General features: G+C 52.4%; 6 protein-coding genes across 6 annotated transcripts; 2 read left to right on the forward strand and 4 right to left on the reverse strand.

Annotated features, from left to right (window-relative positions):
- Positions 1-1,742: 1,742 nt before the first annotated feature.
- On the reverse strand, positions 1,743-2,203 carry POX_e07240 (Mitochondrial import inner membrane translocase subunit tim13; the record flags this gene model as incomplete). The annotated part of the gene is made up of 2 exons (XM_050116047.1): positions 1,743-1,937; positions 2,090-2,203. The coding sequence occupies 2 exons, from the start codon at positions 2,201-2,203 to the stop codon at positions 1,743-1,745; spliced, it is 309 nt and encodes a 102-aa protein (XP_049968507.1).
- Positions 2,204-2,793: 590 nt separating this feature from the next.
- POX_e07241 (L-type lectin-like domain-containing protein) lies at positions 2,794-4,123 on the forward strand (the record flags this gene model as incomplete). The annotated part of the gene is made up of 5 exons (XM_050116048.1): positions 2,794-2,895; positions 2,969-2,992; positions 3,093-3,163; positions 3,246-3,327; positions 3,416-4,123. The coding sequence occupies 5 exons, from the start codon at positions 2,794-2,796 to the stop codon at positions 4,121-4,123; spliced, it is 987 nt and encodes a 328-aa protein (XP_049968508.1).
- An 826-nt stretch (positions 4,124-4,949) lies between these two features.
- Positions 4,950-6,119, reverse strand: POX_e07242 (uncharacterized protein; the record flags this gene model as incomplete). Its single annotated transcript, XM_050116049.1, has 1 exon — positions 4,950-6,119. The coding sequence occupies one exon, from the start codon at positions 6,117-6,119 to the stop codon at positions 4,950-4,952; it is 1,170 nt and encodes a 389-aa protein (XP_049968509.1).
- Positions 6,120-6,569: 450 nt separating this feature from the next.
- On the reverse strand, positions 6,570-9,264 carry POX_e07243 (uncharacterized protein; the record flags this gene model as incomplete). The annotated part of the gene is made up of 3 exons (XM_050116050.1): positions 6,570-8,631; positions 8,704-9,189; positions 9,242-9,264. 3 exons carry the CDS (start codon positions 9,262-9,264, stop codon positions 6,570-6,572), a joined length of 2,571 nt encoding a protein of 856 aa, XP_049968510.1.
- Positions 9,265-10,580: 1,316 nt separating this feature from the next.
- POX_e07244 (Polygalacturonase) lies at positions 10,581-11,918 on the reverse strand (the record flags this gene model as incomplete). Its single annotated transcript, XM_050116051.1, has 4 exons — positions 10,581-10,909; positions 10,984-11,113; positions 11,169-11,591; positions 11,658-11,918. 4 exons carry the CDS (start codon positions 11,916-11,918, stop codon positions 10,581-10,583), a joined length of 1,143 nt encoding a protein of 380 aa, XP_049968511.1.
- Positions 11,919-12,008: 90 nt separating this feature from the next.
- POX_e07245 (uncharacterized protein) lies at positions 12,009-12,488 on the forward strand (the record flags this gene model as incomplete). Its single annotated transcript, XM_050116052.1, has 1 exon — positions 12,009-12,488. The coding sequence occupies one exon, from the start codon at positions 12,009-12,011 to the stop codon at positions 12,486-12,488; it is 480 nt and encodes a 159-aa protein (XP_049968512.1).
- Positions 12,489-12,940: the final 452 nt, after the last annotated feature.

Here is a 12,940-nt window from a genome sequence, read left to right on the forward strand (position 1 = left end):
ACAAGAATAATGGTCATTTCTCATCACCCGTTCATATTTATCATGTACTCTTGCCTCTAGCTAGCTTCTTATCACATTGGAGATTTTATGTGCCTCGATTGGCCCGGTGGGATCCGTTCAAACTTGTCTGGCTCATATAGTGAAATAGGGACTCTCCTCCTCGGCGTAAAGTCAAAGCCTTTTCTCGTCGATCCCTTTGAACGAAGCTTCAACCCGATTTGAATCACCACTAGTCGACCCCGAGACATTATATCTGTGCCAATCAAAAATAAATACAATCTGCCCCGGCTCACCCGAACGAACCTAAGTAGGCGAAGAAGTCCTGGGCCTCGCTTCTCCAAGTCCAAACAGACGTTCTTCTTGGAAAAGAAAAAAAAAATCATCTTCCGAGTATTATTCAATCCAAGTCGTCGCAGCAGGGCTATCGTCTGAGGGCTTGTCCAGCAATTGCTTATTCGACGGGTGTTCCTACATCGTCATTAGTACTTTATTCCAGGTCCTCGCCGCGGGCACCTTCTCCGTCTCCTTCCTCTCAAACAGGCATTTTGGCGTGGGCGGCCAATTTTAAAATGGAAACCTTCACAGATACCATACTGGCAGTGCTGATGTTGATAATATCGTCAATCGGAGGATCGCCATCCATTCCAATTTTGAAACAAAAATTCCATATTCCCGGCCGGCGCAAGTCCAGGCGTTTTTCGTACAGATCCGCCATAAGACATTGAACTACATCCCTACAAACCTCAAAGCCGTAATTCAGAATCAAGTAGAACAGCCTCAGAACCCGAGGGAGATGGGAAATAGCTTTTTTTCGCGCGCATAGGTAGGAATGGAAACGGAGGAAACCTTTCGGACTCTGCTTGATCGTTTTCAGTGCTATTAGCCTGAATTTTGTGCGATATGGAGCCATGCAGGTTTTGTGGTTCGGTCCAATTTCGGTCAAAGGGGGCCTAGGTACGGAATCAGAATAGATGGAATCCGATAGCTTGAGGCTGGTTACGATGAAGGAGAGTTTCTTATGCGGTTATGCCTTGGGTCATTGGGAGACGGGTGAGGTTGAGTGATTTCAGGAAAGGAGGTGACCGCTTGAGTAAGATCGTTTACAGTCGACTCGCTTTTTTCGAATGTCTACGCATTTTACCTTCTGCTATTTCTGGTGATGGCGTCAAGGTGAGAGCGCGCAGGGGTGAAGCTGTGCATTCCATGTTTACTATTGACGTGGTCTTCACTGCCCTTTCCATCATGGCTCTGGTCTGTTTGGCCAGGGGGCCATGTAAGTTTAGTTGGAGTCTTAGTAGTCAGGTCCCGACAATCTCTTAGAAGGCTAGGACTAGACGACAGGGATGATGCATTTAATAAGAGGGGGCTCCTATCACCAGACAGTCACACCATGGTTGTTGGCCATAGTAGTCACGATAAAGACAACAGAGATAGGTAGAGCTACCCCGCCACACGGGTGGCCGTTCTCGTTGAATCATGCTTCTTGCTCCCTAAACTGGTCACATAGAGGCTCTTTTTTATTCGTCTGTTGCAGAGATCAAAACCGAATTCCACAGCACATAGTATACATGAGCACTCCGGCCGTTCTAATCGTACATTAAAAAAAATAAATCAATGACAAAAGGCGTTGTCATTGTCTTTCCTCCCTACCTCAGTGGACGCAATTGACCTTGAGGTTGGTCCTGTCCGCAGATGAAGGAAGGCTGGGGAAGATTCTGTAATTTCGTGCCCACGGCTCCCTTTTACATGGTCAGACTGCCGACATCCCCACCCATCTTCTTCCTCTCCTCGTTCATGCGGTGCATATAGCTTCGGCTGACGGCATTCCACATGTTGATATACTTGTCCATGCAGCTGGACAAGCACGCATTCTCCTTGGACGAGAGCGAGGCCCCGGGGGCAGGGACACAGGCATCGAAACAGTTTTCGTTGATTTTCTAGACGCAATTCCACCGAGTTAGCAACTGTCCCCTTTGTTCAACGTTCGTGTGCACGCTTTTGTGTGAGAGAAGTCTCATAAGAAACCATTCCTTGCGCTGTCGGGATGTTGGGGTGGACGGCGCAGGAATGGGTTGGAAAAGTGACGTACGCCGATGAGAGCGCGGGCGTTGTTCATCGCCTGCTCTTGTTGAATTTGCTGCAGCAGAGCAGTCTTGATGTCCTCATTGGACTTGGAGGAGGATCCACCACCGAGGAAAGACATTTTGTGTTTGTGGTAATTGAAGTGAGGGAATTGAACACGGATGTATGGAAGGAGGGTGAAGGTCGTGCTTGAAGTTGCAGATGAACGGAGCTGAGCGGAAATCCCGTGAGACTGCGGAGAGAGAAGTGTGGCTAGTGCAGCCGTGGCTCAGCCACCAGCAGGAGCGGCGTCGGTGGCTGAACCACCGAGTGGCTCCCGAGAGCCCAAGTGGACACCTTACAATTGGGGAGAAGCCCGGCAGCGCATCGCCGAAGTGTACACCTGCCCACTTCACGAGGTCACTGCAACAGCCTCTCTTTCCCTTCTTTCCTCACCTCCGCAACGCTTTCTCTTGTCCTCGACCCCCCCCAATTCTCTTTTCTCGGCTGCCGCTCTCTTTGTTTCCAAGTTTTGAGACTCCCTCTTCTCGACCGCTTCCTTTTCTCTTCAGCATCCTCCGCGACCCTTGCTTGTTCTCGGGTCCTGGCGACACCGGGGTTAACACTCACCCACCCACTTGACTACTTCTAGTCGATTCTCCCCATTCCTCTCACACCGACCCTATTTCTCTCCTTGAGCTGCCCGTACACTGGGCTCGGTTTTCCTGCGGCATGCATTTCCCAATTGTTTCATCGCTGTTGTGTCTGGCCGGGTTGGCGGCTGTGCCCGTCAGCGGCTATGGCGGTAATGATCCCGACATCAAAGCTATTCCGGTAAGTCAGGCACTCCCACGGAGCTGCGCATAAGCTCAATGACGAGAAACTAACAAAACATGAAACTCTCTAGCTCCGAACTCACAGTCTCACGCCGGTATGACATCTATTCGCACCATTGACACCCGCGACAATTATCACCCCATCGCCTTTTGAGATGCGGGGGAAGTTTGGCCCATTGTTGACTCTCTGGCTAGCCCTACCTTGATTCGGATTTCCAAAGCCGCTGGTTCGACTTCGGAGGTGATACTGTGATCCGAGCTGATAAGTGCGAATCCACCTCCTACCGAGTCATCGAATGATGGAAACGCAAGCATAGCACGATACTAATCCACGGGTCTGATTTCCAGATATATTCGCCTGACCGCGGATCGCCCCTCTCAACAAGGCTGGATCTTTTCTCGGGTGCCTCTGACGGCGACCAACTGGGAGGTATGAGAACCGTCCGCGCATTTTGGGGGGAAAGAGCAATGCAAGTCCTGCAAGTCAATGGCGTCAAGACTGACCCCGTCTTCTGTAGATTGAAGTTGCATTCGAGGTTCACGGCAACGGCAACCTTCACGGTGATGGCTTCGCCATGTGGCTGACCAAGCAGCGTGCCACGCAAGGTCCCGTCTTTGGCTCAACGGATCGCTTCGAGGGTCTCGGCATCTTCGTTGACACTTACAAGAACAACCGCCCCGGCGTGTCCTTCCCGTATGTCATGGCCATGATGGGCGACGGCGCAACCACTTACGATCAGGCTCACGATGGCAAGGCCAATGAACTGGCTGGCTGCTCCGCTCGAGGCCTCCGCAACGCTCCCGTTCCCACCAAGCTCCGCCTGACCTACTTCCAGGATAAGTCCCTGACTTTGGACCTGCAGTACAAGTCTGAGGACTCTTGGACCAACTGCTTTACCTTGAACGCCGAGGAAACCAAGATTGCTATTCCCTCTGTTGCCTATCTTGGTCTTTCCGCCGAGACGGGTGAGCTCAGCGATAACCACGACATCATTTCCGTCAAGTCGGAGAATCTGTACGCACTGAACCGCCACACCGGAAGCACCAAGTCCGACACCAAGTCCCGCAACCCCAGCAACAACAATAACAACAACTACGCACCCCACAAGGAGTCCGGCAGCTGGTCATGGTTCCTCTTCAAGTTCGTCCTGTTGATTGGAGTTTGCGTGGGTGGCTACTTTGGCTGGACGATCTACCGGACAAAGGTTCGGGCTTCTCGGTTCTAGGCGGATTCGTCCATTCCCATACCCGTGGTGAAGGAGAAGTGTGTCGTGTCGACGAGGATAAAATCTCTTGAAAGAGGTCGGATCCACGGTGGAAGAAGAAAAACAAAAGCAGCTCAATGTTACCGATCAACGGTGATGGTGTGCCCTTAACTCGTTGTCAATTGTTATTCCCAGCCTTTCCAGCTCTTGATTCCCAATTTTCCCCCTTTCTGAGACCACTCCGCTCTTGCCATCCTCTTCTGTTAGATGGATCAACAGGTCATCGAGTGGTCTTGCATAGCCCGGAATTTTTTCTATCTCACGATTGTCTTACATTTGTCGAGCCGACTTCTTCGTCTTTGAAATGAATTGAGCGATGATTGATTACACCCGAATCTGTGCATTGGTCCTAGCTTGTGACTTGCGTAGCATCTGTCCTCGATACATCCATGAAATTGCACCTGTCTGATGTTCTGAGAAAAGGGTTGAGCATGTATTCTCTATCAACGTATGAGTCGTGTGACCATCAGTTAAGAGTCAGACTGCCCAGAACGAGCCAAAACTACCAGAGGATCGGCGATACGACCAGCTGAAGATTTAGAATCGGTCGCGAGGTTCAGGTCGACCAACCGACTGAACTTTCGGCATGATTTGCCAATATTGAAACAGCTGAAAGATAGAGTAAGAAAGGGAGGAAAGAAAATAGAAGTGAAACCCTAAGAAAAAAAAACCAGACCAATAAGTACTGACTGCTCAAAAGCCAGACTGGGTATCATATCTAAAACATGAAAAAACGCTATTCAAATGCCGCTGTGAATCCAAGCAAGAAACCTCACCCACTTCCTCTTCATCCTCGCTGCCTCTCCTCACTCCACATTCGATCAATGATTTGAAAAACCTCCGTGACACTCTTCATCACTTCCTCCTCAATGCCCAGCACGCTATACCGATGCTGAATCTTATCCGGATGCCAGCGTACTCGCTCCGCTTTCAATGTGGACATGAGATCCCCTGTAGTCGAGTGGCGAAGAAAGTCTCGCACCGAGTCCGCATTGACATCGCGCCGTTTCCCACTTTCAACGGGCCAAAAGAGCAAGTTTCGCAGTCGAGGCGTTTCGTGACCGACTTTGGCGGATGGTTCCGCCTCTTTCGATGGTGAGGTTGATCTCGTCGATGCAGCCTTCTCCACAACCCGTGCAATATCCTCCCATCGACCAAGATACTGTCCCCAAACCCCCTCCCAATTCTTCTTTCTCATCTTCCTCTCCGCGCCGCGCCGAAGAGACTCCTCCATCGCTCTCTCAAACTCCGCCTGTTCCCGTCTTCTCTCCTCGCTCCCACCGCTATTCCGAGCCCTCTGCCTCGCCTTGCAACGCTCTTCTCGAAGACGGTCCTGCTCTTCGAGCATTCCTTCCCGCGTACGTTCCCACATCCGTGACCGCACGTACGTCGCGTACTCTTCGTCCGTCATTTGTTCCAATTCTCCGTCGGGACCTCGGGGAACTTCAGGCACGGCGAAGTTGTGAATCGGTTGGCCGTAGACGGTTTCCCAGTATGCGGCACCTTCGTCGTCGCCCAGTGCGTCGAAGAGGGATTCGCGAAAGGCAGCGTTTGGGGATAGAGGGGGATGTGCCGAGGAAATGTCGTCCTTGTTCTTGTTCTTACTTGAATCACGGCGTTTGTGTTCGCGGGAGCGGGAACGGTGACGTTTGTGTCTATGTCGGCGATGAGATGACCGCGTCCTGTTCTCTTCCACTGGAGACGTCTCGTCGGGATGGGACGAGCCCGTGGTGTTTGAATTTGCAGTGTGTTGCGAACTTCGGGAATCACTTGTGCGTGGGCGTTTTCGATCACTTTTCAAAGTGCGGAGAGGATCCTCTTCATGATGATCGCGACGTTTGGAGCTTCGCGCTGAGCTTGTTTTGAACCGGAAGCGACCATGGCTGGTGCTGGCAGGCGAGTACTCGTCTGAGTGGCGAGTTCCCGAGGGTTCGCCATCTGTTTGATGAGAACCCATCCCTCGTGAGTCTTGGTATATGCATGCAAGATCTCTATGGTAGACTGCTGGGAAGAGTAAGAAAAAGAAATGGTCGAAGCTGGAAATGGACCGTGAACTGATCTCGATTGCGCCTGCGCTGACGGATCTTCGGTAGGGTTTATCTGAGCTTATCTTATCGATAAGCTCTGCGTCAAAGTGGGGGTGGCGCGCTGGACGAATACAACGCGGTCTTGGGGAAAGAAGGGCTTGGAGACTACAGCCTTGAGTAGTTGGTACACCACTGCATCCGAAGTGAACGATATCATTTCTGTAGAAGGAAATCCTGGAGGATGGGGGAGGCAGTAATGCCTTGTATCGGTTCAAGCACGCTCGCCACAAGTTATTTTAGGACAAAAAGAACCGCCATCTCAAAACTCCTCGCTGCTTCATCTGAACCCGCCCAGATTCGGAGCATGTGGGTACGGCACATTACGTGCGATATTGCTGCATGTTCTTCTTAATCTCATCCACGATTTCAATGGCTTCCAGCGCATTCCGCGCCTCAAAATCATAGCGTTTCTGCTCCGTAGCATCGTTGCCCCGCAAGACCACCACTCGAAAACTCTTTGGATGTCGATGACTGACTTTGGACCCCACTACTTCGTTGAAGCTGATAGAGCGCGTCTTGCCATTTGAGGCTGTCTTGCCCGAGTCGCCCGACATGATATGCATGTAGTCATTGTCGAATGTCAAAATGCAATGGTTCGAAGCAGTAAAGGACATGGACTGTTTGCGGAAAACGTGGTAGCGCCGATAGTATCCCCCGATGAGATCTTGTTTCTGGAGAGATGATGGAAGAGGTGTCTTCTTGCCCTTTTTGACAGTGGGTGCATTGTTGCTATCGATCATCAGAGGGGCATTCGGCGACGAGCTTCCTGGCGAGCCGCCGAGGGCCAAGGGGCCCACCCCGAATCGGCGACGAACGAGGTCCAGCTCGGTGATGTTTCCCAAGGCCTCCACCGTCCGATCCAAAGGTGCAATCGTGTTGGAACCCATCACCTTCAATAGATAGTTGCCCTTGTCCAACCCCCAGCGTTTGCACACCGAATCCAGAATCTCGGCGATGTAGCTGTCCGAGGACGTGTTGTAGGTCATCACGTGGGCGGACGCTTCTCGATTGACATAGCGGATCTTGAGCGTCTTGGAGACACCAAGCCGAGGTGTCGCATGCGAGATTGGTACGGCAGGTCGATCTGCCGGGGTCAGCGAGCTATCATTGAGCGCGGACGAAAACGGCTGGCCTAAGATCGGGTTGATACGACCCATCATCTTCTTCATCGCAACGGTCGGGCCTGAGGGATTTCCGGCAGGTGGCACACTCGTGGGATCTTCGGCATCTTCGGCATCGATAGCTTGGCTATAGTGAGGGAACAACCGTTCGTTCTCCTCAAATTCCGCGTTGCTCGCCTCGACCAGAGCGAACTCATCGTAGGGTTTGCCGCGATTTCGCCCTCGCGCCTTGGCCGCTTGATTGTTGTTGGAGGTAAAGTCTGTCACGGGAAGATTGCGCCCCAACGCGGGAAAATCATACTCCACCTCGCCATCGTCGACCATGCGAAGGGCCCACCGGTTCACAGTCAACTTTGTGCGGGTGATGGCAGGTTCACGCGAGTCTTCGGAGTACTTCCACAGAGCCAATCCAATCGTCTCTGCCACGGTGATCGGTGCCGGGTGTAGACTGAGCTTCGATTCGCGGCTGACAGGCAGGTCCATTGGCTCGTCAGGATCCGATGAAAACGGCAAGTAGATCTTCAAATACAGAGGATCATCCAATCCTTTACCCGAGAGAACCTGGAATTTCTCCACGGGATTGCTTGGTGCTCGCTTGCGAGACTTGAGCTGTGTGGTCAACAGACTGACTGGTTGAACTGTGCTGATTGGTCGTGCGGGGGGCAGGTCTTGCAAACTCGGGGCTGGAGTCTTGCTGGATTTGCGCGGCGAAGCGCTCGCACTCGGCCCTGTCCCACTAGGGAGCTTGTGCATCAGAGCCATGGGGGATGACGAGTCCAGAGGGCCCGTCATACCAACTCCGGTCAACAGAAGTGAACCGGAACCTGCAGTAGCGTCGAAATCTGATGACATGGCGGAACCCACCGACTCAGCGCCCGAGTCTTCGTCTTGCTCGTGCAGGTCTTCAAGCATGATGCTATCGGCTCCTCGACTGCCCGTACGTTCCCGCCGCCTCCGCGGGCGATCCATCAGTTGATCAGAATTGGAGAATTGTACCTGGGGAGGTTTGAAACCTTGAGCTTCGACTTCGTTGTCCGTAGACAGGTCACTGCTTGTGGTGGTATCGCGTCGTGGTCTTCGCTCTCTGTGTGAGATTGTAGTGCCTAAAGACCCAGTCCGATAATGACCATTCACGCTCTGAGTTGAGGGCGACGTGATCATGACCTCGGGTCGCTCACGTTGTTCAACCGAGCGAATTGGCGAAGACCCGGCACGGTCCCGGCGTACAGGCATTCTGGAGAATTTGATTTGGTCCACCGCGCTGCGAATCGTCAGCACATCCAACTACGACAATGACAATGTTGGCGGTTGATAAATGTCTCACGCGACCTACCTCGAAACATCTTCGTCGCTTTCATCACTGAGATCGCTGCTGTCTTCTCCATCCATCTCGGCCGAACGCAGCGTTTCTTCTTGTCTCTCACGTCTGCTCTTTTTCTTCCCAGTTCGCCCATGATGACGGCGCGCAATGACGTCCACGTTGTTCTTCCCGGTCACCAAGCCTCCTTCCTCATCGTCCCCGTCCTCCAGGCCAAGACCCTGAAGCTCATTTCGCGCGGCATTGGCATCGCGCACCGCTAGCCGATAGTATTCCGAAGAGACGGCCGCGGTGGTCGGGATCGGGGGGGAATGGGTGCGTTTCACATGGTGGGTTGTTGATGACGCCGTGGACCAGCCCGCGGCGCGGAAACCCGGTGTGTTGAGAACTGAATTGTTGACATTGATCAAGCGGTCTCCAATACCATCCTTGATAGTAGAGAGATAGGTCGAGCGCAACTGCCAGATAGTGAAGCTAGTTCCACGGTAAGTCTGGCGGTTCCTGACAGCAGAGGGGAACGCAGTCCACATTCGTCCGACGGAAGTCAACTCACTCTTCGTTGTGAAGGAGAGACATGCTCGCGCTCACACCTGAACTGCTGAAAATTTGGGTGCCGAGAATATGCAGGAGGTCGCCTGCTTCAGAGGCGAGTATTGCACGAGGATCGAGTCGTAAGATCGACAGGATCGAAGCCTGTCAGCTCGGAAGAGGCGCGCGCGGGGAGGCGATGTCGAACCGTACAGCGAGGGAGAAGATGTTCTGAACTGAGGGTGAACAGGGAGTGTATATTGAATCAGGACCAGCCTGGGCGGAAATGAACGTAGAGACGAGTCGAGGAAGTTCACGAAGGTCAAACCTAAGGCGAGGCCAATCTGGGGCCAAACACGGAGGGATGAGGGACAGTGCAGGATGATCGCTGGTCGTTTTCTCCGCAGATCACTTTCCCCGCCCGCACCGCCCTCTCACTGCCGATGCAGGGTACATACATCCACATACTACTCTGTAGTGCCCTTGTGCTACCTTTTCTTCCCTCTAACAGAAAACACTCGATCTGATACCTTTAGCTAGGTCTTATTTTGAAACTTGGTCGACTGAGAAACATCAGCTAGACAGAGGTATAAATGACCTTAAAATAAGAGCATATACCCACAGAAAACGGGCAGTGTCGACAGAGAGTGGACCAAGCCAAGCATCAATGTGGATAATCAGCATCGACTTGTCCTTGAGCTTAAGGTTGTTCACTTGAATCACAGAAGTGGAAGGAAATTGTAATCATGATGGGTTTAGGTATACTATATACCATATAGTATATGGTATAAATGGCCCAAGTTTTATTGTGATAAATGCAGGTGCCTCCCCTTTGGATGTAAGGAAGGGATTGACCTGGAGACTCCTACCCACAACCTTAACAATAATCGAATCCCATTGAACATATGTAATTTTTGACTGCCCCCAAATCCCGCTTTCTAGGAGAGTCATCTTTGTTGTCGTCCCATGCTCGTGGTCATCTGTTTGTTACACATCTGGCAAGGGTGTACATACCTAGGCTCTGTTGAGTCCTGGGTACAACACCGGTTTGGAAAGCTGGAGGAGAACTGAAAGAGTAGCCAAGGTCATAACTGCTACTCCTAAATCCTAGGTTCCATGTCACTTCATGCGCCTACATATCTGGGAAGCACCAAGTGATTGAAAGAAAGCGCAAGCGCGTCTTCTACACTATCACCTCATGTCGACTAATGATTATATTCATTGAGAGTAGGTAATTCCATGCGAGAACTGCTCCATCAAGGAGTTCCGCCTGAATAGAACAACAAAATATCCTCAATCCCTGCCAGATCCCTGTCAGGTCCCTAATCCTCGAGCCTCCCCAAAACAGGTGAATGTGAAGTCACCTAGCACTTGGCACTACCGGGAACATTAAGGCACTTGGTGCTGGTCTTACCACCAGTCACGTTGACACCACTCCACTTCCAGCCAGAACAAGCACCCGAAGCACAGAGAACGTAGATGTTGGTACCCTTGCTGGCGACAGATCCCTTCACGTTGTTCAGGGTAAGGCCGGTGATGGGAACACCGCCAGTGGGCTTGCCAGTAGGGCTGCCGTTCTCGTAGTCCTGCTCGATGACAACGCCGTACTTGCTGATGTTGGAAAGAGTGATGTCCTGGTAGACGACGTCCTTGACCGAGCCAGTGGCGCCGTAGACAGTCTTGATGCGAACACCTGAAATTTTCCGCCGAGTCAGTCTCAGGGGCATTTGGATGATTGGCGGAAAGCTTCGTTCTGGCGCGACTTACCGTTGTCCGAGTCCTTGATGGTGCACCCCTGAATAGTGACCTTGGACACGGTGTTGTCGGAGCGGCCGCCGACAGAGCCAATGGAGATACCATGGCCACCAACACACTGAGCTCCAGTGAAGGAGATATCCTACCAAGAATGGTCAGTATGCCAACTCAAAACATTTCACATGCGGCTCACGTACAGTGCCCGAGTTGATCGCCAGGCAGTCGTCCTGGTTGTGAACAATAGGGTTGGTGATGTAGACACCAGTGCTGGAACCGACATCAAAGGCGTCGGTGTTGTGGCCACCCTTGGAGTCACCATCCGCATTGTCGATGACGATGCTGTCGAGGTGCAATGCCTGCGCGCCGTTGATGCTGAAGACCTGCACGGGCGAGTTCTTGATGGTAAGGCTCTGAATCTTGGAGTTGATCAACTTGTGGGCAGAGAAGAACTTGGGCTTCTTCTTGCCACCGTTGGATCCCTTGGTGTCCCACCAGCGAGCACCATCTCCGTTGAGCACGGAGCCAGAGGCACCCTTGACGGTGATATCAGTTCCAGAAACCGAGACCAGGGGACCCTCCCACTCCTTGTAGCCAAAAGTGGTAGTACCCTCGAAGATGACCTAGGTGAACCATTCAGCGGACAGTCCCATTTATTTTTCAAAACATGTGTCAATATCTGAACTCACCGTGGTGCCCTGTTTCAGACCAGTCAGGTCAAGGGTTGTTCCGGCGGGAACGGCCACCGACGACAGGACAATGGTCGAGCAAGTGGTCTTGGCCTTGATGGCCGCGGCGGCACCGTTGGCCCCGGAGAAGGTGCAGGACGAGGCCCGCTCCTCCAGAGAAGAGGTAGAAATGATATCCAACTCCGGAATGGTGTTGGGAATGGCTTGGACAGCGGCGGCGCTGGCCAGGCCGGCAAGGCAGAGTTTGAGACTGAGAACCATGACTGAGACTGAAGACAAACTAGATTAAAGAGTGAATGAATGGAATGGAATGCAAGCAAGAAAGAGAGGGTCAATTTGATCAACAAATTGATGAATGAGCGACTGTGGGGGACAGAAGCCTCCTGGGGTGGGATGATCAGTCCCTTTTATGCTCTCAAGCCATCGACAGGGTGCCTCGTCAAGTTGCTTGTCATCATCCACCACAGGGTCACGGAGGGCCTGGGTCAAGCAACAGACGCTATCTCTCTGTTGGAAGGTCGAAAGAGCCTAGATCTACCAAGCATGGCTCAGCGGATCCAGGGGTCTGCAGTTCCTTCGACCTTGAAATTGCTTAATTCGAGTGGGCCTGAGATGATCGAACGTTGCGACCCACCGGTCTGCCAGAAAGAGGCCACGATCCTCACAACCTCAATCTATTTCTCACTGGCAATGGACGGTCAATTCCGTCCCCGGCTTGCCTGGGATCCTGCGCCGGGATCATCAAACTGCTACCAACCAATACGATTACGAATCGTGCAGAACAGAGTCCGAGGTCTTCTTGAGGTCGGACATGCGTCGATGCTTTTCTGAACTGACCAGAGCTCCTGGTTTGGGGATTCAGGGCTTGAATTTTGAATCGGAGCTTTGAAACACGCATTGCGAATGCCCGCTTCAGAGCAGTCCAGGTTGCACGCAAGCTCATGACAGCAACCTTCACCCGGCCATTGGTGGAATTTTCTTCGAGAATCTCGTCTCAAGATTCTTTTCTCCACTCAATTGTGGGAGGAACTCTCTCGATTGGGGTCATGCCAAGACGCTAAGGCTGCTTCATTACCACCGGCTGGTCCTGGCATCCACCGACGACTTCCCACGATGCCAAAGGACGGAATGGCAAGAAGCACGATAGAGACCCGCCAGGGGTGGGTGGCTGTTTTGAAGCAAGACACCCGGGGGGTCTACCATTTCCCACCATCCCCGGAGTGGGTGTAAAGAGCCGGCCGTTTCCACGATCAATCCTGACGCCTGCAACGGTGCACAACTGC

Source organism: Penicillium oxalicum, chromosome V (assembly GCF_001723175.1).
Source record: "Penicillium oxalicum strain HP7-1 chromosome V, whole genome shotgun sequence".
Taxonomy (NCBI): Eukaryota; Fungi; Ascomycota; class Eurotiomycetes; order Eurotiales; family Aspergillaceae; genus Penicillium; species Penicillium oxalicum.